This window comes from Notothenia rossii (genome assembly GCF_949606895.1).
Source record: "Notothenia rossii genome assembly, chromosome: 1".
Classification (NCBI taxonomy): Eukaryota; Metazoa; Chordata; class Actinopteri; order Perciformes; family Nototheniidae; genus Notothenia; species Notothenia rossii.
In genome coordinates this window covers 32747402-32775171 of record NC_136912.1, presented here as the reverse complement: position 1 = coordinate 32775171, position 27770 = coordinate 32747402, and the positions used below count along the sequence as shown (strand labels likewise).

Below are 27770 nucleotides of genomic sequence, written 5' to 3'. Positions count from 1 at the left end.
TGATCCTTGATTTTTAGTGTTCATCTTAAATATAGTCATTTACAGTTAAAGTTTCCCATTCTGTTCACAGAAAAGAATATGGAGAGACTCTCTGACATTCTTTCCTCATGTCCTCCTCCTGAGCCTCAAAAAAGCTCTGCCTCATCCTGGTCTTTTCGGCAGCAGAAAGCCTCAGAGCGCTGGAAAGAAGCGAGACCACACCACCTACAATGCCTTCTAGAAAAAGAGGCTGTTGGTCATCCCCTGTGTGGCCTCTGCCACGAGCCGGCTGTTATTAGGTGAGATAACATTTACCTTTATTTAAATTACTTTACCTAATTGTAATTTTTCAGTATTAATGCTCAGTGCCCTGCTATTTCAGCTAACATGCATGACTTTTGGGATGTTAGAAAACTGGATACCTAGAGAAAACCCACATGAAAATGAAAGTAATTCTAGGATATTAGAATAATTTTGTATTTGCTCCCAAGGTGTGTAGAGAGTGTCTCCCCGAGGAGTGGTTCTGTGGAGACTGTGATGTACTTCATCACAAGAACCAGCCACTCCACAACAGGGACAGTTTAATTAACGTTTTTTTTAAACCAATTAGTCCAACAGAGTGGAAGGTGGATATGACACCCATGACCAAGGTATGCTCTCTCAAACTTGCATTTTGATGTTCACATGTCTCTTCGGCCAGCATATAATGGTAATTAGTGCTTTATTTATTTTTTTGACAGCTTGCATATTGCCAACTGTGAAGGCACCCAACTGCTCCTGTAAAGGCACAAACTTCACTATGGTACCAGGCAAACCAGTGATTTTAATTACCATCAATGGTAAACAAATATATATATATATATATATATATATATATATATATATTTGAATTTCTATTGAATTGTTGTTATATGTTGTGGCTGAGGCATTGTGCTTCCACTTGGAGTAAAACCTTCATGTAATATCTGTTCATCTTTGACTATTTGTAGATGGAACTGTTGTAAAATGTGTCTTAATTATGTTTATTTACTTGTTCCAAGGGCGTTATGACTTAAATCTGCCACTATATGTCTGTCAAACTTGCCAGCAGCAGTGGACCCCCGACTTGAAAGTCCTCCTTAAGAGTGGATACTGGCCAGCTTCGGTCAGTATTTCCACACTTTACACCTTGGACCTTCTGAGCTCCTTTGAAGAGCTCAAGGTCATCTCTCCGGGATTCTCCAGACAGGCCTTTGCAAAGCTGCTGGAGCATCGCACAAAGTGTGGAGGAAGAGTAAGTGTAAATATTCTTTACCATATTATACATTATAACATTTCCGTAAATAGACAAAATCACAGCAATATATGTAATTATCTTCCAGTCTGGACCTGTCAACGGAGATGCACTGCAGCGCAGCTTTCTGGAGTTCTCCTATGCCTCGTATGAGGAAGACCAGCTCTGCTGTGGTGCTCCTTTCATCTGCCCTGCCTGCACGCCGGAGATGTTGGCTGTTCCTGCCGATGGAAACAGGAAGCTGTATCGCTTTCGGCGAAGTGGAAGGTGCTGTTTTTACAATGTTGTTATTTAACTTTTTTGATTACTGTTTATATTTCATGGATATATTTGCTAATCTTTTTTTTTCCTCAGTTCTGATGGCAGCGCCTTTTTTAATGGGCTCTTTGTAGCAGAAGACAGCGTGGTGGCTGCATTTGTCGACAAAATACAGAGATCACTGAAAAATACAAGTTTTTATTCGTCATTTGACCTTATAGGTATATCACAAAAATAGCCATGTATATCCGACCCTGACTTTCTTCAAATTCAGCTACTTCTCCTTACCATCTACTCCAAAATCAGATAATTAGAACAAATGGTGTAGATCGTGGTTCCATTGCTCTTAACTGATTTGTCATGATGTAATGTGTGTCTTAGACCCAGGGAAGAAGCACATGTGGGGACTCCCAGTGGACAGCAGCGAGGGAGACGTCAAGGAGGGCTTTGAAGCTGGATGAAGAAGGGATGGAGGTGGCTGTATGTCGCCATGGGTTTCTTTTGAAGGCCTTAAATATTTACAGAGGGGAGATATTCGCCTACCCCCTGTATCTTCAAAAGGAACTCATGCCAGCCAAAGCCAAGTTCTTCGCCATGGTTGTGGCTTGCAAGTACTGGCCGTACATGGAGAAAGCTGCAAGTGTCCTTCCTGCTCTCCAGGAGCTGACCACCATGAAGCCATTCCTCAGTGTAATGCATGCTCGAGCCCATGCTACCAAATGCGAGGTATGTGAAATATTTTTGTATCACGTACATTTATATTTTTTATATTTATAATACTGAAGTAGTAAATATCTAAGCTATACTGTTCAGTATAGTCGTAGCGGCCAAAATCATATAGAAATAAAACAGATAATTAACTTAAAATAATACAGCCGCTGAGGCACTAGTTAGCGGATCTTACGCAGGGCAATGATCCAGGTCCAGACAAGATTCTCCATTTGTGCAGTTTATTCCGATGACAAAGTACAACGAACAGGTTTCCTATATCCCTTTTCCTATATCCCTTTTCCTTAAGCCTTTCCTATGGCTTTCCTTTTGCTGGCTTGAAACACCCTGGTAAAAAACCGTTTGCTTACTAGTGCTCTGGCTCCCACCACCCACCTGTCTCCAATATATACACAATTACACCAGGTGCTCTAATCACCCAGTGCCCAAAACATGCCTTCAAAATAAACAGCAAGAAAATAAATGTTAAACTATTAAATAATATAAAGAGATATATATATATATATATATAGCGCCAACAATAGTAGTATGTAGCCTCTTTGCACAACAATTCCAGCAACCTTTTACCATCAGATTATATGGAGTGGGAAGAACCAGGAGGGAGCAGGGATGACCGCTGGGGAAGAGGTGGAGCAGGTCTACAACTACCTGTCCCGTTGTGCCCTGACAACAAAATACATGTCCAAAGCAGGTGAGTGGAAGGTTTTGCCCTATTATTGCATACTTTTTTAGATGACACATCATAACCTCATTATTGCTTTCAAAAGCACGACTGGACATGCTCACAGTGCATGCAATGGGATGGAACAGGAAAAAAGGTGACCTTCATCAGGCACTTTCCACAAGATATGTGAAGGTGAGCCTCCTATTAATGTTGTTGTGTCCTTTGTCATTTGCACATGGCTTGTTTTTAATCATAGCAAGTTTTAATCTTGATAAATGTCCATCGTCTACTGTTTATCAGACTAGTAAGAGGCTCCTGGAAGAGACTGCAAGTCTTGAGGAACTCAAGACGGAGCTACATTGTGTCTCAGATGACATGGTGTCGACGTGGATTTCCGACGTGACGGAATGGGCATCTGGTAAGCATGACGAGATAATACCAGCTACATATCATTGTCCATGACTGTTTGAATTTACAGATTTGATCCTAAAGAGCAGCCAATTTTAAGGCAATAAGGCTGATTTTTCATGCCACGTAATGGGACCCTCACTGGATTTCAGTAGACAGGGACATAATCTTCAAGCAATAGCAAGCCAACTATGTGTCCATGTTTATCTCTGATATGTTCCAGTTTCCATAGTTGTACCATCAATTTGTGTTAAAAGGTGTTAAATATGTTGCACAACTTTGTTTCTCAAAACCGTTACGTGTTGTATAACAGTACATTTTACTGCCAATATTATTTCTACAGGAACATCAGAAACATTGGGTACTTCTGAAGACATCCTTCAAACAGCACTGCAGCAAAGCATTGAGGGGCTTTACCTAAGTGTGAGGCAGCGGAAGCAATCCCTTTACCGACAGAATGGTATAACAATATAATGTTTTAGGTTGCAGATTCAACCTACTGAATTATATATATTTTTTGCACTTGCAAATATAGTTTGTCACATATCCCTATCCCACTACTTCATGTCTTTTTCAGACAGTAGCAAGCTCCGCTATCGACTTCGAAGGAAGCTTGCAGATGACAAAAAGCGCCTTAATCAGGAGGTACTGAAGTACAACCAGCTGGTACACGATTCTGCCAGAGGCATAGATGTTGCTGCGGTGGAGCATTCCCTCTCTGGAGGGAGCATCATGTCCGCGCTGTGGCCGTGGGAAGTTCATGGCATGGGTCAGTTTTCAGATATTTCATAATAATTAATCTGAAGTTCTGTTATATGAAGGTATACCTTGCTGAGTTATGCACATATCATGTAGAGCAGACGTGTCAAACTCAAGGCCCGCGGGCCAAATGTGGCCCGCCACGTCATTTTATGTGGCCCGCGAGAGCTTAATTACATTACATTGCATTTTTTTTTTTTTTTTTTTAATTTTTCTTAATTTTTTTTTTTTCTTAATAGGTCTGATTGTCTACAAATAAATAAGTCAAATGCGTGCCGTGACCAAAAACTACATTTCCCACAATACATGCCGATTATGTTACCCGCGAAGTGACGGCATCCCGCCACTAGACTGCAGTGTTTCCACATCGATGCGATTTTCCCAACAAGTGGAATTGAGAAATACAAATAATGATCCCAAAATGTCCAGGAAGAGAAAAATTGATGCAGATGGAAGGGTGTTTCAAGAAAGATGGGAAGGCGAATACATGTTTGTGCTTCAAGGAGAAAAACCGGTATGTCTTTTGTGTTATGAGGCGGTGGCGGTTGTCAAAGAGTACAATCTACGTCGGCATTTTGAGACCAAACACGGAGGTAAGTATGCCAAATTTAGCCATCAAGAAAAACAACAAATTGCCCAAGAATTAAAAGGCAAACTGCGATCGCAGCAGAATGTGTTCGCGAAAGCCACAACCAAAAACAACGCGGCAGTGAAAGCTAGCTTTGTTGTGGCTGAAGAAATCGCCCGCGCTTCAAAGTCTTTTTCAGAGGGAGCGTTTTTGAAGCAGTGCATGCTGAAGGTCTGTGAGCAGGTGTGTCCCGACCAGATACAGACTTTTAAAAATGTCAGTTTATCAAGAAACACCATCGCGGACCGAGTTAAGGAACTAGCAGGAAACCTGGCAACACAGCTGGCCGAAGAGACACGCAGCTACATAGCTTTTTCATTAGCTGTTGATGAAAGCACAGACAACACGGATACAGCGCAGCTATCTATTTTTATTAGAGGCGTGAAGTCGGACCTCTCTGTCACTGAGGAGCTGTTGGATGTGGCTGCCATGCATGGGACCACAACGGGACGGGACATTTTTGATGCGGTGGAGAAGTCCGTCAGTAAAAACGCATTGCCCTGGGAAAACTTGGTGGGATTAACTACAGACGGTGCACCTGCAATGTGTGGAAGAAAAGTGGGCTTGGTTGGACTAATGAAGGAGAAAATGCAAGAAAGTAACTGTCACACGCCTCTGATAACGTATCATTGCATTATCCATCAAGAAGCTTTGTGCGGGAAGGTGCTGGGGATGGATGATATAGTGACCACGGTCATGAAGACAGTGAACTTCATTCGGGCGCGTGGCCTGAATCATCGTCAGTTCCAGCTGTTCTTGCAGGAGATGGGCTCGGAGCACGGAGACGTGCCGTACCATACAGAAGTAAGGTGGCTGAGTAGGAGCAAAGTCCTCAAACGATTTTTTGAGCTTAGGGAAGACATTGCTCTTTTCATGAGGAGTAAAGGACAACCCTTGTCTGAACTTAGTTAGGGAAAGTTAGGTATTTTTTTAGCCATATCGTGAAATAATTTATTACCAATAGCTTTTTTTACCACATGTTCCTATAGGTGTCTAGTAACACCTCCCGATTTATCCACAGCCAAATCCTCTGGGAATTGCCTTGAGAGCCAATCAAAGTTAGGGTGCCCATAGGGCGTGGGTAAAAATAGTGAAAAAAATGTTTCTACCAAAAGTGACTTTTGAGATGTCTAACTAGGGGTTTTTAGGGGTGCTGAATCTGTCCCAGTCATTGGTTTTGAGTAAAAATGACTCCAACTCCATAAACAATCCATAAAAAGTGGTTTTATTGAACAATTGCAAATCAAAACTAGCGTTATTAGTTGACATTTTAACAAACCTCATCAAACTCCCCTGCATCTCCCTCACTATTATTATCATCTGGCTGGTTGATGTTCTGGCAAGAGTTACCATGACAGTTCCCACAAGCAGAAATACATTTGACTCCTTGCTTTTTACAGCAGCACCTGAGAGTGCCACAGTCACCTGCGCAGTTGCAGCAGACTAACTTCAGAAGGTAATCTGGTGCCATGGGATCTGTTGTAGGGACTGGTTCATAACCATGTTTTCCTTGTTTCCATCCATACTCAAGGACATCCAAAGATGGACTTTGTAGCATTAGCCAATCTCTGGTCTGGAGATATGCCCGCAGTGAGTGCTGTGCTGCAGCTCCTGTAGTTGGAGGCAGTTTCTCAGGCTTGATGCTCCCAGCTGCCGCCCGCTTGCTGAAGATATCAAATCTTAAATCTTCCAAATCTCCAGATGGATTACCACGGAATATGTTCTTGAACAGTTCGCAGCCAGCTTCGATGATGTCACTTTTCTTGGCTCTGATGTCACAGAACACATCCATGGCCCGCTCTGATTTGTCAGTCTGGCAGAGCTTGCTGAGCAACGTTGGTTTGCTAAACCCAGAAATTGCTGATACAGTATCACAGCCAGAGAAGCTATGTAGGAATATAAGGTATTTACGGTACCTCTCCGGGAGTGCCTCTCGAATCTTTCTGACATCATAAGATGTATCTTTAGCTGTCGTGAGGAAGACCGGGTGGTTTGCCCTATGATGGACCAGCATAACCAGGACGTCTGTGTCCTCAGCCCTCACCTCAACAGAAGACTCTATTGCCTCATTTAGTGCTGCAGACACGATGGAGGTGTCAGCATCATCAGAGCATAGTTGAACACTGATCCTAGCTCTTTGGAAGGTCTCAGCAAGGAGCAGAATGAGCTGAGCCTTGTTGTTCTTGTTGTCAAGAAACCTTTCCCGCGGAATGATGTTTTTTAAGTCTGGACGAATCTGAATGTCACAGCATGCATTCTTGGTTCGTCTCAGGTGGTCATGGTCCTTGGTGGAGCTACCATATCCATCAAAGACCACAGTGATCCGGACGTGCTGGCTACCCATGGACATCACAAACCGGAGGTAGCTCTCAGTGATGTCCTTCCACGTGAGGTTAGCCTCCCATTTGACGCTGTGCAGGAGCCAACCGCCATCAACCACCAGGCTTGTGCAGGTTAGTTTTTCAACAGGCTCCACAAAAGCCTTCAGGAACTTTGCTAGGGCAGCCTTGTCTGGCTTTCGCAACTTCTGATTCTTGTCAAATAGAGACATTGGTGTTGGCGTCAACTCAAAGCGCAAAGCTTCTTTGGTCTTGACTTCACGCTCACTAATGATGATGAGGCGGTTGAAGAGCTTGAGTGAGTCAGTGATTAGCTTCTCTCCATTGATTTTAGGAGCAGATCTGAGGCTTGCCAATGACTTGACCTTGTGCTTGGTTTCCATTGCATCCAGAACAGTTTTCCCATCCATCTTGGCCTGTATGGCTCTGCCAACCTCCTCTGCCTGATCAGCATTGACTGAGTCCCCAGGAGTGCTGCTGAACCCCGTCGAGAAAGATACCAGGGTCTTACTGTCCCGTATGGAATCAAAGGGGTTGACTTCCTCCAACCATCCAACTATGGCATTAACAGAGTCATTGTCTTTCTCCATCTGGGCTTTTGTGATGTCTGTGTGGATAGGTACCCTACGTTTGTTCATTACTCCTTCAAGCTCCTGGTGAATGAATGAGAAGTGGTTGAGAGTCTGAACCCAACACTTGTGAGCAGATTTGTTCCGGAACCGCCCTCTGCTTAAACCACCTGAGGATTTGGCCTCACGCATGAGTGTGGTTTCTATTGTGATGTCAGTCCATGTGCCTGACCACTCATGGTCTGAGAACCGGACTACATGGTTGCCATACACAGTAAACTTGGACAGAGTTTCCTGGAACATGGGACAGTCCTGTCGCTGCTGCATTAGTTGTACATAGAGCCTTGCTCCCTTTGCGTACTGATGGTGCCCTGCTGCTGCAAAGGTGTTCAGCATTCCAATGATGCAGCTGAGGTGACCTGTGTGGTCTGGGACACGCTCACTCCTGATAAATACCTTGATTAGATCGATTCTGCCATAGTACCAGACCCAGAGTGCAGGTGTTCTTCCAGCCTTAGACAAAGTCTTCAACCTCTCCTCCATCCTCTCCTTGAACACAGTGACTATCCTTGGTGTGTCCATGGAACCTGTTAGAGATAGACAGTTTTAATTGTATTACTACATAATGAGAAAATATAATTCGGCATACTCCGAGATAGTTTGAGACACAGATTAGGGAAAGGTCAAATTACCTCTTTTCATTTCTTTTGCAGTCCTGATGAAGTTCTCCATGTCTTCATAGTCCTGCTCGCTGAACGCAACATCTTTCAGCAAAAACTTGGTAATTGCCGCTGATGCAAGAAGGTGGAACCGGATGGCCTTAGCATAAGCCCTGCCTGAGAGAATGTGTTCTGCAGTGTTGCTGCCTGGGTAAACTAGCTGTATCAGCTCTTGCAGCCCTGAGTCTGCCATAATAACCCCAATAGAGCCCAGGAAGCTTTTCAGGAGATGAAACCCTCCTAGTCTAGTGATGATGGGCAAGTCAGACTGGAGAACTATCTGAGTTGCTTTCAGCCATATTGGCATGTCAAATGTGATGACAGCAGGAGACTGACCGCTGCGTAGGCACTCCATTAGAGTAGTGTAGATGGTTCTGTACTCGTTTGGGTCACCCTCAATGATTGGAAGAAACTCAATGAGGGACTTTTTCCTGCATTCAGTTTGATGTATGGATTTCATGAAGCCATTCCAGTTCGGATGTTCAAATGTGGCGTTGTAATTCTTGATAGCCCATCCTGCCATCCAACCAATGTCCCCTGACTTCAAAACCGGAGGGTCTTGGTGGAGATCAGCTATGGGAACCAAACGGATGTCTGCCAATCCTGCTTTGTTTTTTGGTACAAAGGACAGTATTTTCACCTCTGTTGCTTTGAGAGTTGCTACCTTTTCCTCAACTGCCATGTTCCTCCTTGGTATGGTTGTGTGAAGCTCATGTTGTCTTGTTGCTGGAGCAGGAGAAGTTACTCTGATCATGCCCATTGCATGGAATGCTGTGTTTCCTTGTAGTGAGGCAATGTTGAGATCTATATTATCACCAACACATTGATGAACAGTGCTATCGGCAGGAACAAAGAGGGCAAATGTTTGCTGATTCTCTTCATGCATTCCAGAACCACTCTCCTCTTGCTCCTCTGGCTGTTCTGCAGATAGGACTGCATCGACCTCTGCTTCCTCATGCTCCACAACATCTATACCATCTTCATCTGTGATTATGGTATCCTGGTCCATGCTACCACATCCATTTTTCACGTTCAAGTAACAATACTTGTAGTGATGGAGCTCAACATATGATTCAGAGTATCCTAAGTGATGAATACGGTCAATCAACCACTTTGATCCAAACATGTGGTCAAGCTGAATTGTAAGTCCAAGTTGGGAGGGCATAACTCCTGATCGAGGGCGGTATGCTTTCAGCAGGTTCTGTCCCCACATTGCCACCTTTTCGTCAGTTTTTACAATTGCCTTCAGCAACTGCTTGAGGCTGTCAGGAATCAGAGCAAGTTGGCTCTGTGTATTGGTCATGCTGTCTACTGAGGGATACTGCTTTGTGTCGAGTGAAACTCTTGCCAAGTCTCCACAGATCAGATGAATGGCAGTGGAAATTATGAGGTCTTTAAGTGCAGAATCATCCATGGTTTGTGAGGGGTTGATGACCTGCTGATGGTAGTCTCGGAGGATTGCCTCTGTAGTGTCTTTTAGCCACACAATGAATCTTCCTCCCTCATCTAATGTGAAACAGAGAGACTCCTCATAATGTTCCTGAAGCTTTTTTTTAAGATACATCCGTCCATATGTGAGACTTTTGTCCTCCGTGGGGTCAAGTTCTTCCATCTTCATGTGGATCTCAGCGAGACTTGTTACACCATGCTCCACTTCTTCATCCATCCATTTGCACAGTTTCTCAAACAGCAACTGCCTCTCCTCATCTGTAGGCCGTCCGACCTGTGGGGGAAAAACAACTTTTAATTGAAATGATTGGCTTCAGAACCTTGTCTACAGAGTCTGGGACTTCTGGTCTTGAAAAAAATATATTACCCCAGAGTTTGTAACTGGGTTCTCGAACTGGGACCTGCACCGAAGATGATACAGTGCCTCTTCAGCTACCAAATCTATTATTCCAGACAGGCGACCAGCAACTTCAACTCCCCAGGCATCTCCTCGTCTCACAGCTGTCTCCAACAAATTCCTTTTCAGTCTGTCCTGGAAGTGATTGTCAGGTGCACGATACAACTTCCGGGCTGTGTCTGGGTTATAGCCACATATATGATTTACTAAAGAGAGTTTTAATTTGAAAAAAAAGAAAGACCTTTCAAACTCATTCATGAGAATGTAGAAGACAGGCAACTTACTAGGGTATTTTACAAGCATTTCAACATTGATGCTCTTATTGCAGAGGATACAAACATCACGGTAGACCAGGTGTGCTGATGGGGTTTGGAATGTGGAGCTACCAGCACTTGAAGTACTTGGCCCAGACAGTACGCTGCGTCTTTTCATCCTGTCTGATCGTTGGTCTTGAGCATCTTGTCCTTTGGATGGATGAAAGACAATTTCGTGAGCTTTTATTCATGCCACAAAATGTATTGGATTGAAATGATGAGTTGAACGGAATGATTGACAGAAAGTGGCAACAACATTGACATAATGAAAAAGAAAACCTGAACGTTTCGCAATGGATACACTTCTCGAACGATGGTACAACTCGGTTCTACAATCCAAATGGTACTTCAGCTTGGGGTCATCTCCATCATTCCAGTCCTCATGTAGTCTGTTGATCAGCATTGCATCATCTACGATCTCAGAATAAGATAATAGCTGCTGATAACCTTTGTGAGTGACTTTTGAGAGTTTTTGCATTTCAGTCCCAGGACCACCACAGATGAAGCACCTCAAACCATGACAATTTGTGGTATCAACTTCCATACTGTCCTAAAAAGACAAGACAGCTCGGTGAACAATTACTTTTTCTTTTTGTTTACTAGGCAAGGCAAGGCAAAGGCAAGACTTATCAAACATATCATGCAGAATGGGTCCACACAGCCACATTAATAGATTATGTGTAACTATGAACAATAATCTCACTTTGAATCATATAGTGAGCCCACTATAAAATGACACAATTTACAACACAATTAATGTTGATCAATGACACAGAGACTATTTATAATGGTTTATTTAGCTAAGGTACTAGATTTGATATTAGCCTAATGTTAGCTAACTTAAGCTGGATGCTAGCTAGCAACATTCATTTTAGGCTGTAACTAAGAGATAAAAATGATGCATGGGCCTATAAATAAATGTATAGCCAACTAAACTTTAGAAAGCAAAATTATTTACTTACCATGTCAGAAAGTAACTTTGTTGTGGGCGTGTTGGAGCAGTGGTTAGTGTCTTCGACTGGTATACGGGAGGCCTGGGTTCAATCTGCACGCTTTGAATAAAAGCAGCTGCAAAATACCTCTACCTTGATATTCTCCACGTGCAGAGAAGTAATTATACTGAGCACGTACCTAGCAGATGTCATTACTGTAGTGTCTTTTAAATTCAGAGTGGATTATTCAATGTGTAGAATACATTTTTCACCCCAAATCCATAGGTTAAATTTGACAGATCAATATTTCAGGGTTAAGGAGTCATTTTGACTCAAAACTAATGGCTGGGATAGATTCAGCACCCCTAAAAAACCATAGTTAGACATCTCAAAAGTCACTTTTGGTAGAAAAAATGTTTTCACTATTTTTACCCAGGCCCTCTGGGCACCCCAACTTTGATTGGCTCTCAAGGCGATTCCCAGAGGATTTGGCTGTGGATAAATTGGGAGATGTTACTAGACACCTATAGGGACATATGGTAAAAAAAGCTATTGGTAATAAATTATTTCACGATATGGCCAAAAAAATACCTAACTTTCCCTAACTAACTGTCAGATCCAAACTGGCTGTGTGACTTTGCTATGTTGTGTGACATAACCGAACATCTCGCCCAACTGAATCAGAAGCTGCAGGGACGCAAACAAGTCATCACGCAGATGTCCGACACGATCACGGCTTTCCAGCGTAAACTTGACCTATGGATGTGCCAAGTGAAACAGGACAATCTTGCCCACTTTCCTGTTTCTCAGAGCATCTCAGCCTCATGTCCCGGTACTTTCTCATGTGCTCAGTTAGCTACCAAACTGAGCCTGTTGATGAATGAGTTTGATCGGCGATTCTCTGACTTCAGACCACAGCACTCTGGATTTGCCATCTTTGCTAGTCCTTTCACCACCGACGTGTGCACTGCACCCCAACAACTTCAGATGGAGTTAATAGAGCTTCAAAGCGATAGTGGCCTGAGAGCAAAGTTCCAGGATGTTACAATCCAGGACTTTTACCGTCTACTGCCCCCTGCTTTCATGCCACAGCTTCGACTTCATGCTGCCCGTGTTCTGTCTATGTTTGGGAGCACCTATCTGTGCGAACAGATGTTTTCAATAATGAATCTAAACAAAAACAAGCACAGATCACGCATCACTGACGACAACCTCCACGCTGTTCTACGGATTGCTACAGCACAGGACCTAAAACCAGACATTGACACACTGGCCACGGAAAAACGGTGTCAGACATCTGGTCAGAAAACACATTGGTAAGCATTTGAAAAAACCTAATAATATATAATAAAATGCAATTCAACCAAGAAGAACAATAGTTAAACTATGTGCAATGTAATGATTGTGTTTGCATTTTGTTTTGTGTTTGTTATTTACAGAACATGATCAATGGATGAGGATGGTGGAGAGGGGATCCACATGGTGTGTTCAAGGACAGGCAGCATCTCCTCATCAAAAACTAACCTAAAAACTTGACCAATATAGTTGTGGACTGAGACAACCCTTATTTTGTTATTTTGAGTTTATTACATATACTACTTTATATGTGTAGCAATGTATTTAGTGTTTGCAGGTTTTATGTGTTTCTGCAAACAAATGTTTACTGTAATCAAACCATCTCTCATGAGTTGGATGTATGCCCCCTGCAAGGCTGTGTGCAGCCATTTGTTTTTGTAAAATGCTACATCTGTCACACATGTTCTTAGCAGCTCACAATTGTTGGTTTTACAGTTATTTGTTATTTCAAGTTTTGAACAAAGTTAATGTCATAACTTGTGTTTGATGTTATTTTTCTTTATTTACTTGGATAGTTTGATCGTTGATTGATGGAGTAATATGGGTTTCATAACCTGACAAATTAAAAGGATTTATGTTATAATAACAGAGCAACAAGCAAACATATTTTTTACATCTATGCAAATATATATGTAATATTTGTAACTTGAATAAGTAATAAATTCAGTTATTTAACATTAAGGAGTAGTTACATTTATTTTACATTGCATTTAGTTACATTGCATTTAGTTACATTTATAAGTTACATCTGGCCCTTTGAGGGCAACGATTATGCTGATGTTGCCCTCGGTGAAAATGAGTTTGACACCCCTGATGTAGAGTGTTAGAACGTTTAGTTTAAGACAAGTGTCTCAGACTCCAGGCCCGCGGGCCAGACGTGGCCACGAGACAGTTTCTCATGGCCCCTTTGTTGATATCATGTAATAGTATTAATCTGGCCCGCGCGTTTACGTTTGCGCTTTATATTTAATTTTTATTTTTTACCGCTGCTGCTGCTGCTGCTGGCAGAGAACTGCTGCGCGGAGTTCCCTCGCCCCTCCACCCTCCGAGGGAACTCCGCCACACGTCAATCAAATGCGCGCAGCGGAATCAATCCAGAGTGATCCAAAAGTGACACAGAGTGGAAGCAAAATATATCGCCATGTCTTCATCAAAACTTTCAGGGAAAAGAAAAATCGATGATGACCACAGAACATTTCAGGAGAAGTGGGAGACTGAATATTTTTTTGTTGAGTACAGGGGCAACGCAACGTGCCTTATATGCACAGAGAAAATCGCTGTATACAAGGAGTATAACGTCAAACGTCACTACTCAACTAAACATGCAGAGTATGCAAAATACCTGGGAGATGAGAGAGAGAAAAAAGTCACAGAGCTAAAAGAAAATTCTATGGAAGCAACAAAATCTCTTCAAGAAAGGAAGCAATGAGGCTGATTTAGCAGCCGAAGCTAGCTATGTGGCGAGTGAGATGATTGCTATGGCGGGAAAGCCATTTACGGAAGGCGAGTTTGTAAAAAAATGCATGTTGCAGGCTGCAAGTATAGTCTGTCCGGAAAAGAAGGGTCAGTTCAACAACATCAGCCTGTCAGCTAACACAGTGGCAGAGCGCATTTCTGACTTATCAAGTGACATATATGATCAGCTGTGCGACAAAGCCAAACTTTTCCGTGCATACTCTGTGACTCTTGATGAGAGCACAGACATCACTGACACCGCTCAGCTCGCAATGTATGTCCGTGGTGTTGATCACAATTTTGAAGTGACAGAGGAGTTGCTTACAGTAGGGGTTTCACCAACTAATCGACTAGTCGACTAGTCGACTACCTTTACCACTAGTCGGCGCTGTAGGCCCTAGTCGACTAGTCGTGGAAAAAAATGGAGGTAAACGAGGTGCTGCAAAATGCTACAAAACACGTCCGACATTCTTATGTATGGCAGTACTTCAACGAAGATGTAACCAACTCCACAGTGAAGTGTCAGTTGTGTACAGTTGTACTGAAGTACAATACAAATGCATCTGCTATGCGCAACCATCTGAAGATGAAACACCCGCTGCCGACAGCTAGCACTAGCAGTAATGCTAGCACCAGTGAGCAACGGACCGGCGTCAGCACTGAACAGAGGCAAACGAACAGCAAGAAAACACGGGTCAACAGTGATGCGGATGATGAGCTACGGGATTACTGCCAGCGGACACCGCATATCCCCACAATGGATAATCCACTGGAGTGGTGGGCAGAAAACGTGCACCGCTTCCCCCGCTTTCGAGGAGCTACCTGGCTATTCCAGACACAAGCACCCCGAGTGAGAGGGTTTTTTCCCTGGCAGGCAACACTGTCACCCGAAAGCGGTCAAGCCTCCTTCCCTCACATGTCGATGCGTTGGTGTTCAGACCAAAAATATGGAAAGGTGGACGTTATCGTGGAGGACAGCGAATAAAGTGTTGCGCAATGCGCTGTTGCGCACTGGATTTACGTGGCATTTATGTAAACAAGAGTTTTTTGCTGTCGATTTTGGTGAGTCCAGTGTTTGTTATTTACTCAGCCATGTAACACAAATTAAAATGCAGTGTTTAATGTTACTGTATGAGTTCCAATAGAAAATACAGTTGTAAACCTCTCTTTGTGTGTCTCTATTATGACGTAACGACTAGTCGACTACTATTTTGAAAAACTAGTCGACTAGTAAATATTGGTAGTTGTGAAACCCCTAGCTTACAGTGAAACCAATGCATGGCCAGACCACCGCTCAGGAGATATTTCAGCAACTGTGTGATGCCATTGCGGATATCGGTCTGCCATGGAAGAGGTTTGTTGGAATTACGACGGACGGAGCGCCATCAATGACAGGGAGAAAAACGGGCTGGTGGCACTTGTTCAAAGAAAACTGGAGGAGGAGGGTGTGGAGGAGGCTATTGCTCTGCACTGCATTATCCATCAGCAGGCCCTTTGCAGCAAATGCTTGAAGTTTGACAATGTGATGTCTGTCGTTGTGAAATGCATCAACCATATCAGATCCAGGGGCTTAAAGCACCGCCAGTTCCGTGCTTTTTTGGAGGAAATTGAGTCAGAATATGAGGATGTGCTCTACTTCACAGAGGTACGTTGGCTCAGCAGGGGAAACGTCCTGAAGAGGTTTTTTGAGTTGAGAACAGAACTGAAAGTATTCAGGCTGGAGAAGGGTGGGATGGCTGTTCCCGAGCTGAGTGATCCCAAATGGCTCATGGACTTAGCTTTTCTTGTTGACATCACGCAGGAGCTGAATGCTCTGAATAAGAAGTTGCAGGGCCAGGGCCAGCTTGTTAGTGCAGCATATGACAATGTCAGAGCATTCTCTACAAAACTGATGTTATGGAAAGCCCAGCTCCCTCAGAAAAACCTCTGCCATTTCCCAGCATGCAAGGCTCTCATGGACAGGGGCACAGCATTCAGTGGTGAGAAGTATATTGATGCCATTGTGAAGCTACAGGAGGAATTCGATCAGCGGTTTGCAGACTTCAAGACACACAGAGCCACTTTCCAAATGTTTGCAGACCCCTTCTCCTTTGATGTGGAAAATGCCCCTGGTGTGCTTCAAATGGGGCTCATCGGCCTGCAGTGCAATTCTGAGCTCAAAGCCAAGTTCAGGGAAGTGAATGGGAAAGCAGACAAGCTTGGACAGTTCATGAGATAATTGCCCCCCTCCTTCCCTGAGATTTCCAGGATGTTCAAGCGGACCATGTGCCTTTTTGGGATCACATATATGTGTGAACAGCTCTTCTCCACCATGAACTTCAATAAGTCAAAGTACAGGTCCAGACTTACTGATGCACATCTTCAAGCCATACTGAGGGTTTCAACTGCTTCCTCCCTCAAACCAAATGTGGCTCAGCTGTGTGAGAGGAAGCGCTGCCAGGTCTCTACCAGCAAGGAGTAGGCAAGAAAGACATAGTTATGTTGTGAAGAACAGTTCATGTTAAGAAGATGTTGAAGAACTGTTAATGTTGTATTTTTTAATAAATGTTTTGCGGAATACTTGAAGCGGCCCAGACTTGCCCAGACTCTACGTCCAGCGGCCCCCAGGTAAATTGAGTCTGAGACCCCTGGTTTAAGGATATATCTTAAGTTTTCTTATTGTGTATACATTTGATTATTTTGAAAGTACATGTTTGGAGTTTTAAACATATTGTTATGCTATAATGAAAATGTTATTCATTTATATACATAACTGTGATTGGATTTTAGCTAACTTTACAGGCAAGAAAAAGATACTTGATCAAGTCATGCTTACACGGAGACTGCAAGAGGAGAAAGGCATCCTATTGTGGGAGATGGCGCAGCATTGCACATGGTTGCAGAACATGGCAGTTGCTCTAAAAAATAAGGTGGCTGAGGAAGGTAAGTTTAAAGCAAAACTTCTCCTCCTCCCCCCTTCCTGCCATCTTATCACTAGACAGAGGGGGGATGGGTTCTCTCTAAAACAAAGTGTCTGTAAAGGTGCCTGCCATCTCTCTCTCTGTTTCTGCTGATACTTACTCTCTTGTTAAAAGGTGATGAAGTTTGCAGCGTAAGCCAGCCATCAGTGTTCTAGTTTTAAGGTTTTGCATACCTCAAAGTGTGTCTAAAAGTATCTTGGCAAGAGAAAAAAAGCCAAAATCCACCTAGGTCATTAAAAAGAAACCGAATTCCACGTTTTACAAATGAACAGACACAAATGCAGACTTGACTATTTGGCAGTTGATTAAAGCAGATGTGTCCTTTTTCATCTCTCAAAGGTTTGGGTCCTGTTCAACACTGGTTACAGAAATATATTCAATATACAGTCATTTGTACGTAAAGATTTCTTAAGTTGTAAGCACTTAGAAATATACATTGATTGCATTTAAAGTGGCTGTAGACAACTTATCATAATGAAGTAATTGATTGCACAAATTTGTAATGGATGTAAAATAAAGACGACATTAGCATTTAAATTGGCTCCCTATAAGACTCGCTTTCTCTATGAAATTATGTCTGGTTCCGAGTAGTGGTCTCCCTTTCACAATAAAAAGCCCAAACACAATACTTTCTGAATCACTGCAGGAAGTAATGTGCTAAAATGAAAATACAAATAGCTTACAGTAGCTCCCAATTAGTTGAACAATCGGAAAACCGCAAGGACTGTGGAAACACCTACTGGCAAAGGATTGTGGATGCAAATTATGCAAAGAGGAAGAAAAAACATTCTATCTAAAGCTAGATAACACAATCTACGTATTGACAGCATGAGTACAACAAAAACAGTATGCATGTTGATGCAAACGACGATGTTCAGTAAACGATCAATCAAAATCGAAGGATCAAATGTATTTTTAAATGGAGCAGAAATAGAACTAGTCTCCCAGTGCAAGTATCTTGAACAGGGAGTGTCATATTGGACTCGCACTTGACTTTTTAAGAAACATATCCAGAAAGTATCCAATACCATTCAATTCAAATTGCAACATTTTAAACAAATTAGACCTTTTTCTTAACTGTCAATGCTGCAAAGTCATACCTCCACTGTATGATTCTATCCCACATTGAATACTGTTTTACAAACTGGTCGTTTGCTTGTGCCACACACCTGAAACCCATAGAACAGCTGTTCAAGAGAGCTATCCAGGTGTTTGACAGAAAGCCACAGTCATACCAAAACTGTATCATCCTTGAAAATCACAATTTCTTGAGTTTTTGACATTTTTATGTCTTTTAAAAGTATGTGTTTTTAAAAAAATAATATTTACATGGGCTGGCCCCCCTCCCCTTGGGGGAATTCATCCACAGAAAACACACTGAACGCAGCACTAGGTCAGAAACCAGAGGAGACTGTGAATTTCACCACAGACGGACCACCTTTGGACAAAATGTCCTCTCCATTAAAGGCAGCTCATTGTGGAATAGCCCCCCAACTGAGATACGGGATTGTCCCACTCTCAATAGTTTTAAAGGTCAACTTAAAGAATGGTTGAGCAACAAACAGACGTGTAATCACCGCTAAATAAATGCACTTTAACACAGGGGTATCTCCTCTTGCACTTTATGTAGCGCTTTTATCTTATCTTGCACTTTATATATCATAGCTGCTACATTGTACTGCCATGTGGTAAATGCTTGTATGCTGCTCATGCTCTTTCTGCATATCATGTATTTTATTTTTGCTGTATATATATAAATGTCATGTTCTTATATGCTGTATGTGACGGGGCTACAGATGGAAATTAGCTCAGAGCTAAAATCCGGCTCATTTACACTTGTAGGCATTATTTTTGTTTTAAAGTGTTCATCAATGTGCACTACGGTAGCCCTGAAGAAAATTAAACATTAAAATATGTTATCGATGTCCCCATTCCCAGTTTGTTTTTGGGAATAAATGTGATGTTTACTATGTTTTGGTAGCTCTTAACAAAACAGAATTTTTGTAAAAGACTGCGACTCTAAAAGGCAAGTTTGTGATTTTAACACTGTTTCGATGAAACAATACATTATACAATATTACGACTTTTTGCCATATTTTTAACACAATCTTTTTTTTGTGGTTGTAGGTTGTTTTTGTGTTTTTTGTGTTTTTGTGTTTCTGTGTTTCTGTGTTTTCTGTGTTTTCTGTGGTTCTGTGTTTCTGTGTTTTCTGTGTTTCTGTGTGTCGGTGTTTCTGTGTTTTTGTGTTTCTGTGTTGTTTTTGTGTTTCTGTGTTTCTGTGTTTTTGTGTTTCTGTGTTTGTGTGGTTCTGTGTCTCGGTGTGTCGGTGTGTCGGTGTTTCAGTGTTTTTGTGTTTCTGTGTTTCTGTGGTTCTGTGTCTCGGTGTGTCGGTGTTTCTGTGTTTCTGTGTTTCTCTGTGTTTTTGTGTTTCTATGTTTCTGTGTTTCTGTGGTTCTGTGTGTCGGTGTTTTTGTGTTTTTGTGTTTTTGTGTTTCTGTGTTTCTGTGTTTTCTGTGTTTCCATGTTTCTGTGTTTCTGTAATTCTGTGTTTCTGTGTTTCTGTAATTCTGTGTTTCTGTGTTTCGGTGTTTCTGTGTGTCGGTGTTTCAGTGTTTCTGTGTTTTTTCAGTGTTTCAGTGTTTTTGTGTTTCTGTGTTTCTGTGTTTCTCTGTGTTTTTGTGTTTCTATGTTTCTGTGTTTCTGTGGGGGTATAATACGCACGTTTCAATACACATGTATCATACATCTTCACTGTTACCCTCCCCTTGTTATAATGAAGACAACAGTGCATGTGAAGGACTGTAATACACATGTATCAGACACGCTCCCCTTGCTATAATGAAGACAACAGTTTTTAAAATGTAAAAAACACTTTTTTTTATTTAAAAAAAAAAAAATGTCCTATTTACATTTAAACATTTTCACACACAAAATCAATAGTTATACTGATTGTAACATCCCCAGGACCGTCTCCAGCTTAGAATTCCCCAGATTACTGGAAATATCATGATGGAGTCTTTTCACTTCAGTCAAAATATTCATGTGTATGCTGTTTTTGACACAAAGATGCATTACATCTACAAACAGAGCATACAATGAGAGCACATGATACACTTTTGATGTTTGTTTCATTTCTTCGGTAATGTTACAGAATGTTTCGGAAAATGAAGATTCCAGGACCACTTTAAATGTTTCGTTTACAATCGTTTCCCAATGACCAGGAATAGTACTGCCAGAACGAACGATATCCAAAATGTCTTCTAGTTTACAAACTTCAGCCATTCTGTTTACACGGGGATCACTATTCACTCTGTTTTCAATCGTCCTCATCACCACACTTATTAAAAGGGTATTGACTACATTCTGATCAATATATACAGAGCGTTTTGCATAGTAGTTCCCCCTTTTTATTTTACTTTAAAGAAAAAGTCAATGTATCGAAAAAGAAAAAATCCCTGGCTTCAACCAACCGCAGGTTATTAGTCTTCTTCTTCTCCATCCAACTCGGCATGGATCTTTTCAAGTCTCTCCTTGAGGCGTCTACAATTTTTTAGATTGTGCAGAAAAGCCTCCGAAGCGCCTTGGATCATCCAATCATCCGTGAAAATTTCTTTATCAATAAGAGTCTGGTTGATCTCAGTAATGAAATCGGTGAGCCGGAGTCTTTTCATTAACGCGTTGTAATTGTTTCTGAAGAAAAAATCGGGCATGTCATTCACACAATCGTGTTGCCTCTGGCCGGGGTGAATGACTCGGCATCCGTTGCATATTTCTTCTCTGTACCGATGTATCACCCCCTCCACAATATCAACCAACACTGATTTCACTGTGTCCATAAACAGAGACGTCTTGGCCCAAGGAGCAAAATAAGCAGCAGTAGTACTGCAAGATTCGGGTGTCCAGAATGGTGGTGATGATGGTAGTCCAGGAGTTTGTTCCTGGCTGCAACTCACGGGGGGAGACTTGGTTTTTCTCAGATCCATGGCTAGTTTTCAAACTGTCGTCTTAGTGGGGTCCTTAGTTTTAGATGCTTTGCTGAGTGGAGGGAGGGACTTATTGCGTTGAGTGGGGGGAGTCATCTGTAGAATTGAGAGTTTTTTCACCAGTATAATGTCCCTCGCTGTTTGAGTCTTTTTTTTTTTAAAGTTATTTTTCAACTATCATTTTCAACCAAGCAGCAAGAGGTCAAATTTAAGAATAAGTAATAGTTTTTCACCATTTTACGGGAAATAGTCAGAGCGCAATGTCACATCTTAAAGACAGCTTGAACTGGATAAATGGTTAGTCTTCAAACATACCGTACGTTCTGCATGTTAGTTTATCTGGCCAATTGGTTTAGACCCTACTGCCCTAGACGCATGCTCTCAATAGGGAAGTCACGCTTTGTGAAGAGGTGTTTCATTTCACAGATCCACCTTGATTCTTGTTGTGCTGGCTGAAGGAAGAGGGACGGGGGAGGAAAATTCAGAGGATGAAGAAGCAGAAAAATAACTTGTTTTGTAAAACGGGCAGCACGTCAGTTTCAAGGAAAAGATGACACCGTGTTTATGCATGACATGCAAAATATCTTGAAGCCCTACAACCACAAAAAAAAGATTGTGTTAAAAATATGGCAAAAAGTCGTAATATTGTATAATGTATTGTTTCATCGAAACAGTGTTAAAATCACAAACTTGCCTTTTAGAGTCGCAGTCTTTTACAAAAATTCTGTTTTGTTAAGAGCTACCAAAACATAGTAAACATCACAATTATTCCCAAAAACAAACTGGGAATGGGGACATCGATAACATATTTTAATGTTTAATTTTCTTCAGGGCTACCGTAGTGCACATTGATGAACACTTTAAAACAAAAATAATGCCTACAAGTGTAAATGAGCCGGATTTTAGCTTTGAGCTAATTTCCATCTATAGTCCCGTCACATACAGCATATAAGAACATGACATTTATATATATACAGCAAAAATAAAATACATGATATGCAGAAAGAGCATGAGCAGCATGCAAACATTTACCACATGGCAGTACAATGTAGCAGCTATGATATATAAAGTGCAAGATAAGATAAAAGCGCTACATAAAGTGCAAGAGGAGATACCCCTGTGTTAAAGTGCATTTATTTAGCGGTGATTACACGTCTGTTTGTTGCTCAACCATTCTTTAAGTTGACCTTTAAAACTATTGAGAGTGGGACAATCCCGTATCTCAGTTGGGGGGCTATTCCACAATGAGCTGCCTTTAATGGAGAGGACATTTTGTCCAAAGGTGGTCCGTCTGTGGTGGACTTCACAGTCTCCTCTGGTTTCTGACCTAGTGCTGCGTTCAGTGTGTTTTCTGTGGATGAATTCCCCCAAGGGGAGGGGGGCCAGCCCATGTAAATATTATTTTTTTAAAAACACATACGTCTTTATTTTACATCCATTACAAATTTGTGCAATCAATTACTTCATTATGATAAGTTGTCTACAGCCACTTTAAATGCAATCAATGTATATTTCTAAGTGCTTACAACTTAAGAAATCTTTACATACAAATGACTGTATATTGAATATATTTCTGTACCCAGTGTTGAACAGGACCCAAACCTTTGAGAGATGAAAAAGGACACATCTGCTTTAATCAACTGCCAAGTAGTCAAGTCTGCATTTGTGTCTGTTCATTTGTAAAACGTGGAATTCGGTTTCTTTTTAATGACCTAGGTGGATTTTGGCTTTTTTTCTCTTGCCAAGATACTTTTAGACACACTTTGAGGTATGCAAAACCTTAAAACTAGAACACTGATGGCTGGCTTACGCTGCAAACTTCATCACCTTTTAACAAGAGAGTAAGTATCAGCAGAAACAGAGAGAGAGATGGCAGGCACCTTTACAGACACTTTGTTTTAGAGAGAACCCATCCCCCCTCTGTCTAGTGATAAGATGGCAGGAAGGGGGGAGGAGGGGGCAGGGCCAGGCTCACACACACACACACACACACACACACACACACACACACACACACACACACACACACACACACACACACGCACACACCAAAAGGCCTGACAGCCATAGGACGAGGTAAGGGTGACAGTAAGGGGTTGTGTGACTAACTTTTGACGAGGAAGGTGCTTTCTTTGTTCTGATCAGCCCCAATCTGCATACTCTGTCTGAATACATTGAGAGTTACTTCTGACACTACCAGTGTTCCACTGGAGTCATAGCTTTCTGAACTTATTTCTTAGCAGCAATTTGGTTTCTTTTAAATGGCCTAGGCGAATTTTGGCTTTTTTTTTTTTTTTTCTCTTGCCAAGATACTTTTAGACACACTTTGAGGTATGCAAAGCCTTAAAACTAGAACACTGATGGCTGGCATACGCTGCAAACTTCATCGCCTTTTAACAAGAGAGTAAGTATATAAAACGTTATTTTGTATATTTTACACATCAGCAGAAACAGAGAGAGAGAGAGATGGAAGGAAGGGGTGAGGAAGTCTCCCCCAACTCTACAGACACAGGCCATAGAAAAGAGGAAAGTGTGACATTAGGAAGGCAAAAGGTGTTTTCTTTGTTCTGATCAGACCGAATCCGCATACTCTGTCTGAAATACCTGGAGAGTTACTTTTGTTAGAGCTTTCAGAGCTTTCTGAACTTATTTCTTAGCAACACTGGGCATTTTTGTGTTGTATTGTATACAGTTGAAAAGTGCACAGATAAACAGTCAAGCATGGGCGGTAAAAATGTGTCTCCTCAGGCTCTCTAATACACACACAGTCATCTCTGTGGTGCCTGCCTGCTTTCCAGGACTTTTTACAGCCTCTGGCCGACTGCAGGGCCATGGGGTGTTAAGACAGGCACCTATAGCTCTGGAGTGAAGGTCTCCCCACACACACACACACACACACACACACACACACACACACACACACACACACACACACACACACACATCCTTGGGAGGACATCAGTGAAGGTCCCCACACCCTCACACACACAAACACACACACACACACACACATGGGGGGCGGGCCCACCTGTCACTTTTTATGCATACTAATGTGATTGAAACATTTTTTATGATACACCATAAGGCGCAACAGTGGGGGCTTTTCACACCTGTGAATACACATCAACCCCCTCCTATCGACGGATCTCACACCTACTTAGGATATCACACCTACTTGAGATCTCACACCTCGAACAAAGGGGAGGCGGGACTTAGCTCATTAGCATAAGTAGGTAGAGGTGTGACCTGTCACAGCACCTGTCACCTTCTATGCATACTAATGAGACGAAAGCGGGATGAATCTTACTACTATAATATAAATAATAAAGCTCTTCTGACCTTAGCTGTCATGTGGGTATATATACCCACATGCCAGCTAAGGTCAGAAGAGCTTTATTTAACAGCTTGTCTTATGTATGTGACCCCTCCTGTTGTAAATTGATAAGCCTGAAACATGCACTTGTCAAGGTTCAGAGGCAAATTTTGCAAATATGGCAGTAGCCATCGATCATCTTAAGATAAGATATACTTTATTGATCCCAAGTTGGAAACATTTGCGTTACATCAGCATGTGTAACAGTTGTAAATATGCAGTGGTGTTTATTTGTAAATCATTTAGTATAATCACACAAATTCTGTGTTTTATATTTAATAATTCTGTGTTCTTTATTTATTGAATGTTCAATACCTGACAAGGTCGGAGATGAACAACTTGGGTTGCAGGTTCCTCAACAGTGCATTACAAGACATCTATCAATATGTGTGTATACCTCCACCATTAAACTGTCATATTCTGCACATTTCTTATACTATGTACATACATCTTATAAGAGTATAATACATATGTATAATATCAGTTAAAATAAGTGCTTAAACATACAGTAGTTAACATTGCAGGAAAGCAATATATTAGTACTTAGTACTAGAAAATTCAAAGTAATCACTACCATTTTAATATCTCAAGCATTTGTCCCCAAAAGCTTTCAAATGTAGTAGCAAAACCAGTGATCCAGATCAGGATCATTTTAATTAGGCCTATAATTAAATGATATAATAATAATACATTTTATTTTTAGAGCGCTTTTCTGAAACCCACAGACGCTTAATATGCAAGCCTACCTCCAAAGCGTTATACTTCGGAAGTGAAACAAATTAGATAAGGCAGTGGATGGCAAAGTAGCAGATTTCATACATGAATATGCTTAAAATAGGTTATGGTGTTCCTATCACTGACAATGAAATCATATAGTATTTCAACTGTAATTTCCTAAAAAGTCAAATGCATTTTGGTGGAGGTTTTCATCTTATTTCTAATAGAAACATATTAAATATGACTCAAATGGAGCATATAAACAAGAGAACAAACGTGCAAAAACAAAACTGGTGTTCAAATAACAGATTTTATTTTTATGCATTATCCCAGGGAATTCTTCGGCTGCCAGGAATGAACCCAGTCCTTGCCACTGAAAACAGAATGGAATAATGTTATTTACAGTTACTGGTTTCGTCTTTCCGAAAAGCATAAACCATGTGTGAAGCAAACGTCTTATAACTCAATTTATATAAGTAAATGTTTCATTTACCATTTAGAAAAAGTGAACATAGAAATGAAAACAAATGTTCTAACAAACAATAAAAACAAACAAAAACACATACATTAACAACAATGAAGTTAAACAATCATTTGTACCTACACTACTTCAGCTGCTTCAGAATAACAGCAGTGAAATATATAAGAGGACTGGTGGTAGATTTGGATGTTTTGCATTTGTTAAATATCATGTGTTTGTTCTCCAACATGGGACTACATCAGATGACATGAAGCCAAGTAACTGGAAGATATATACCATACTGGACAGGGCTCCCACTCCACCAACATTTCTGCTTTTCCCTATCAAGAGAAGAAAACAAATCTCTAATTTTGGAAAGACCAAACGCATATTAGCTATTTAGCAAACAATTGTGTTGGAAGTTTGTAAATCATAAAGCACACCCTATGCATTACTTTTATTCCCGTCTAACCTTTCTCATTCTTTCTTTTATTACACTCCTGATGGGGAAAGTTTCTAGGCGAGTGTGGTAGGAGCAATCTGTGCACATCAAAGCAGGTTCCACATACAGTATTAGTCATATTAGAAATAAAATAAATGCATACTATGAACACTTAAGTAGCAACCAGACTTGCACGATGAAAAGTGACCACACTGTTATCACTGGTCAAAAGTTACTGTATACATCATTGAAATGGAACCAAGCTGCTCTCAGTCCTAACATGGGATGCTTGTTTGAATGGCCATACCACTGCTGAGCCTGAGATGACCGAAGAAAATACTGCACTGCTGCTTCCTTTACTGCCTAGCATTCTCATCACCACCTTATCAACTATGACTGTATGTATTTTAGTCTAATTAGACAATTAAAGCCCTTTGGATTTTTGGATAATTTATCAGCTATAGTTATTAATCACAATATAGCATTGTTAACTCACTGAAGAAGCATCAATCACTGCGTTTACATGCACTTTGCTAAAGTACATGTCGATAGATTTATTAGAATACCAATCAATTCGACTCATGCAAATGTTTATAATCAGTCAAAATACTTAATACTGTTAATATACCTGACTTTTTCTTTTTGCGTCTAGGACCAAGTGCTGTGTCCCTCAAGGACCCTGTCCTGACAGCTGTGGGTTGAAGAAGAAATATTACTATATACATACAGTACACCAAGTTAAGCTTAAACTCAAGTTTCAAAATACATCCCACAAATGCAGCATCACATGATGCAATAGGTGTTAGGTACAGATATTCTTTTGTTATTGCGATTGAATTGAGGTTGATCTATGAAGTCTAGGTGTTTTGTTGTCTTGCCTATATAATTGACTCCATACTTTATGTGTAAGGAATAGTTTATTAAATATTAACATGTTGTGCTGTAACGTTAAATGAATTTAACTTTGATTCAAAAACCTAAGTTTATTCCCCGTATGTTCATTATGAGACAGTGTCGTATCTAAATGCAGTTCTTGAGTATAAAGTTTAAATATGCTGCATGACGTTGTTGCATGAGTTGCTTCGAAGTTTACCCCTATGGTCAGGGATTGCTTTAGGTAGACCACAATATTAATGCTATCAACCTCTTGTACAATATATGGACATGAGCCAAATCATTTTGATGTAATCGACCTACTGCCCAACGCTACAATATAAGACCCTTTGTGTGTAAACCAAATCACATAGGAGTTTTATTTTGTGATTTATCAAATGTAAAGTAAGCCTGCTGTGGCTTTGCATTTTTGTGTGAAAAAGGTATAACCATATAGTAACCACATGTCTGTTCAGGAATGAAAGACTGTATTTTTCTAAACATTTAATATTTATTTATATCCGAGTACCTAAGGATATACACATACCCAAGTATCCGATTTTCTTTTCATATTTATGAAGTTGTAGGTGAAATTGTTATTCAGATTAAGCTATTGTTGTTATTATTATTTACCTATTGGAACAATCATTATTCCCAAAAATGCAAGAAGTGCAATTAGGTGTTTTGAGATATTGTAGAAGCATGACTTGTCAACAAGTTACCTACAATAATT

At 41.1% G+C, this 27770-nt stretch overlaps 3 protein-coding genes across 7 annotated transcripts in view; 2 read left to right on the top strand and 1 right to left on the bottom strand.

The window, feature by feature from the left end:
- The window catches only part of LOC307046049 (uncharacterized protein), a 96038-nt gene extending 95591 nt beyond the window's left edge, over nucleotides 1-447 (top strand). The window contains exons 8-9 of one of the 3 annotated variants that reach the window (XM_079692187.1): nucleotides 71-278; nucleotides 362-407. In XM_079692187.1, the coding sequence (XP_079548313.1) occupies nucleotides 71-278; nucleotides 362-365 (212 nt within the window). In that variant the 3' untranslated portion in view covers nucleotides 366-407. Of the gene's footprint in view, nucleotides 1-70 lie in introns of all 3 variants that reach the window. The other 2 variants (XR_013810054.1, XR_013810055.1) reach the window with 2 other exon arrangements.
- Nucleotides 448-783: 336 nt separating this feature from the next.
- Nucleotides 784-27770, top strand: part of LOC307046011 (uncharacterized protein) — a 72986-nt gene continuing 45999 nt past the window's right edge. For 2 of the 3 annotated variants that reach the window (XM_079692110.1, XM_079692109.1), the window contains exons 1-9: nucleotides 787-818; nucleotides 1020-1252; nucleotides 1341-1519; nucleotides 1892-2236; nucleotides 2813-2930; nucleotides 3007-3095; nucleotides 3204-3321; nucleotides 3655-3771; nucleotides 3889-4080. In XM_079692110.1, coding sequence (XP_079548236.1) covers nucleotides 1979-2236; nucleotides 2813-2930; nucleotides 3007-3095; nucleotides 3204-3321; nucleotides 3655-3771; nucleotides 3889-4080 — 892 coding nt within the window. In that variant the 5' untranslated portion in view covers nucleotides 787-818; nucleotides 1020-1252; nucleotides 1341-1519; nucleotides 1892-1978. Of the gene's footprint in view, nucleotides 819-1019; nucleotides 1253-1340; nucleotides 1520-1891; nucleotides 2237-2812; nucleotides 2931-3006; nucleotides 3096-3203; nucleotides 3322-3654; nucleotides 3772-3888; nucleotides 4081-17009; nucleotides 17151-27770 lie in introns of all 3 variants that reach the window. The other variant, XM_079692108.1, reaches the window with a different exon arrangement.
- LOC307032064 (uncharacterized protein) lies at nucleotides 5903-10305 on the bottom strand. The gene is made up of 3 exons (XM_079669774.1): nucleotides 10142-10305; nucleotides 8299-10048; nucleotides 5903-8193 (listed from the first exon to the last, which is right to left on the bottom strand). Exons 2-3 carry the CDS (start codon nucleotides 9989-9991, stop codon nucleotides 5969-5971), a joined length of 3918 nt encoding a protein of 1305 aa, XP_079525900.1. The 5' UTR covers nucleotides 9992-10048; nucleotides 10142-10305; the 3' UTR covers nucleotides 5903-5968.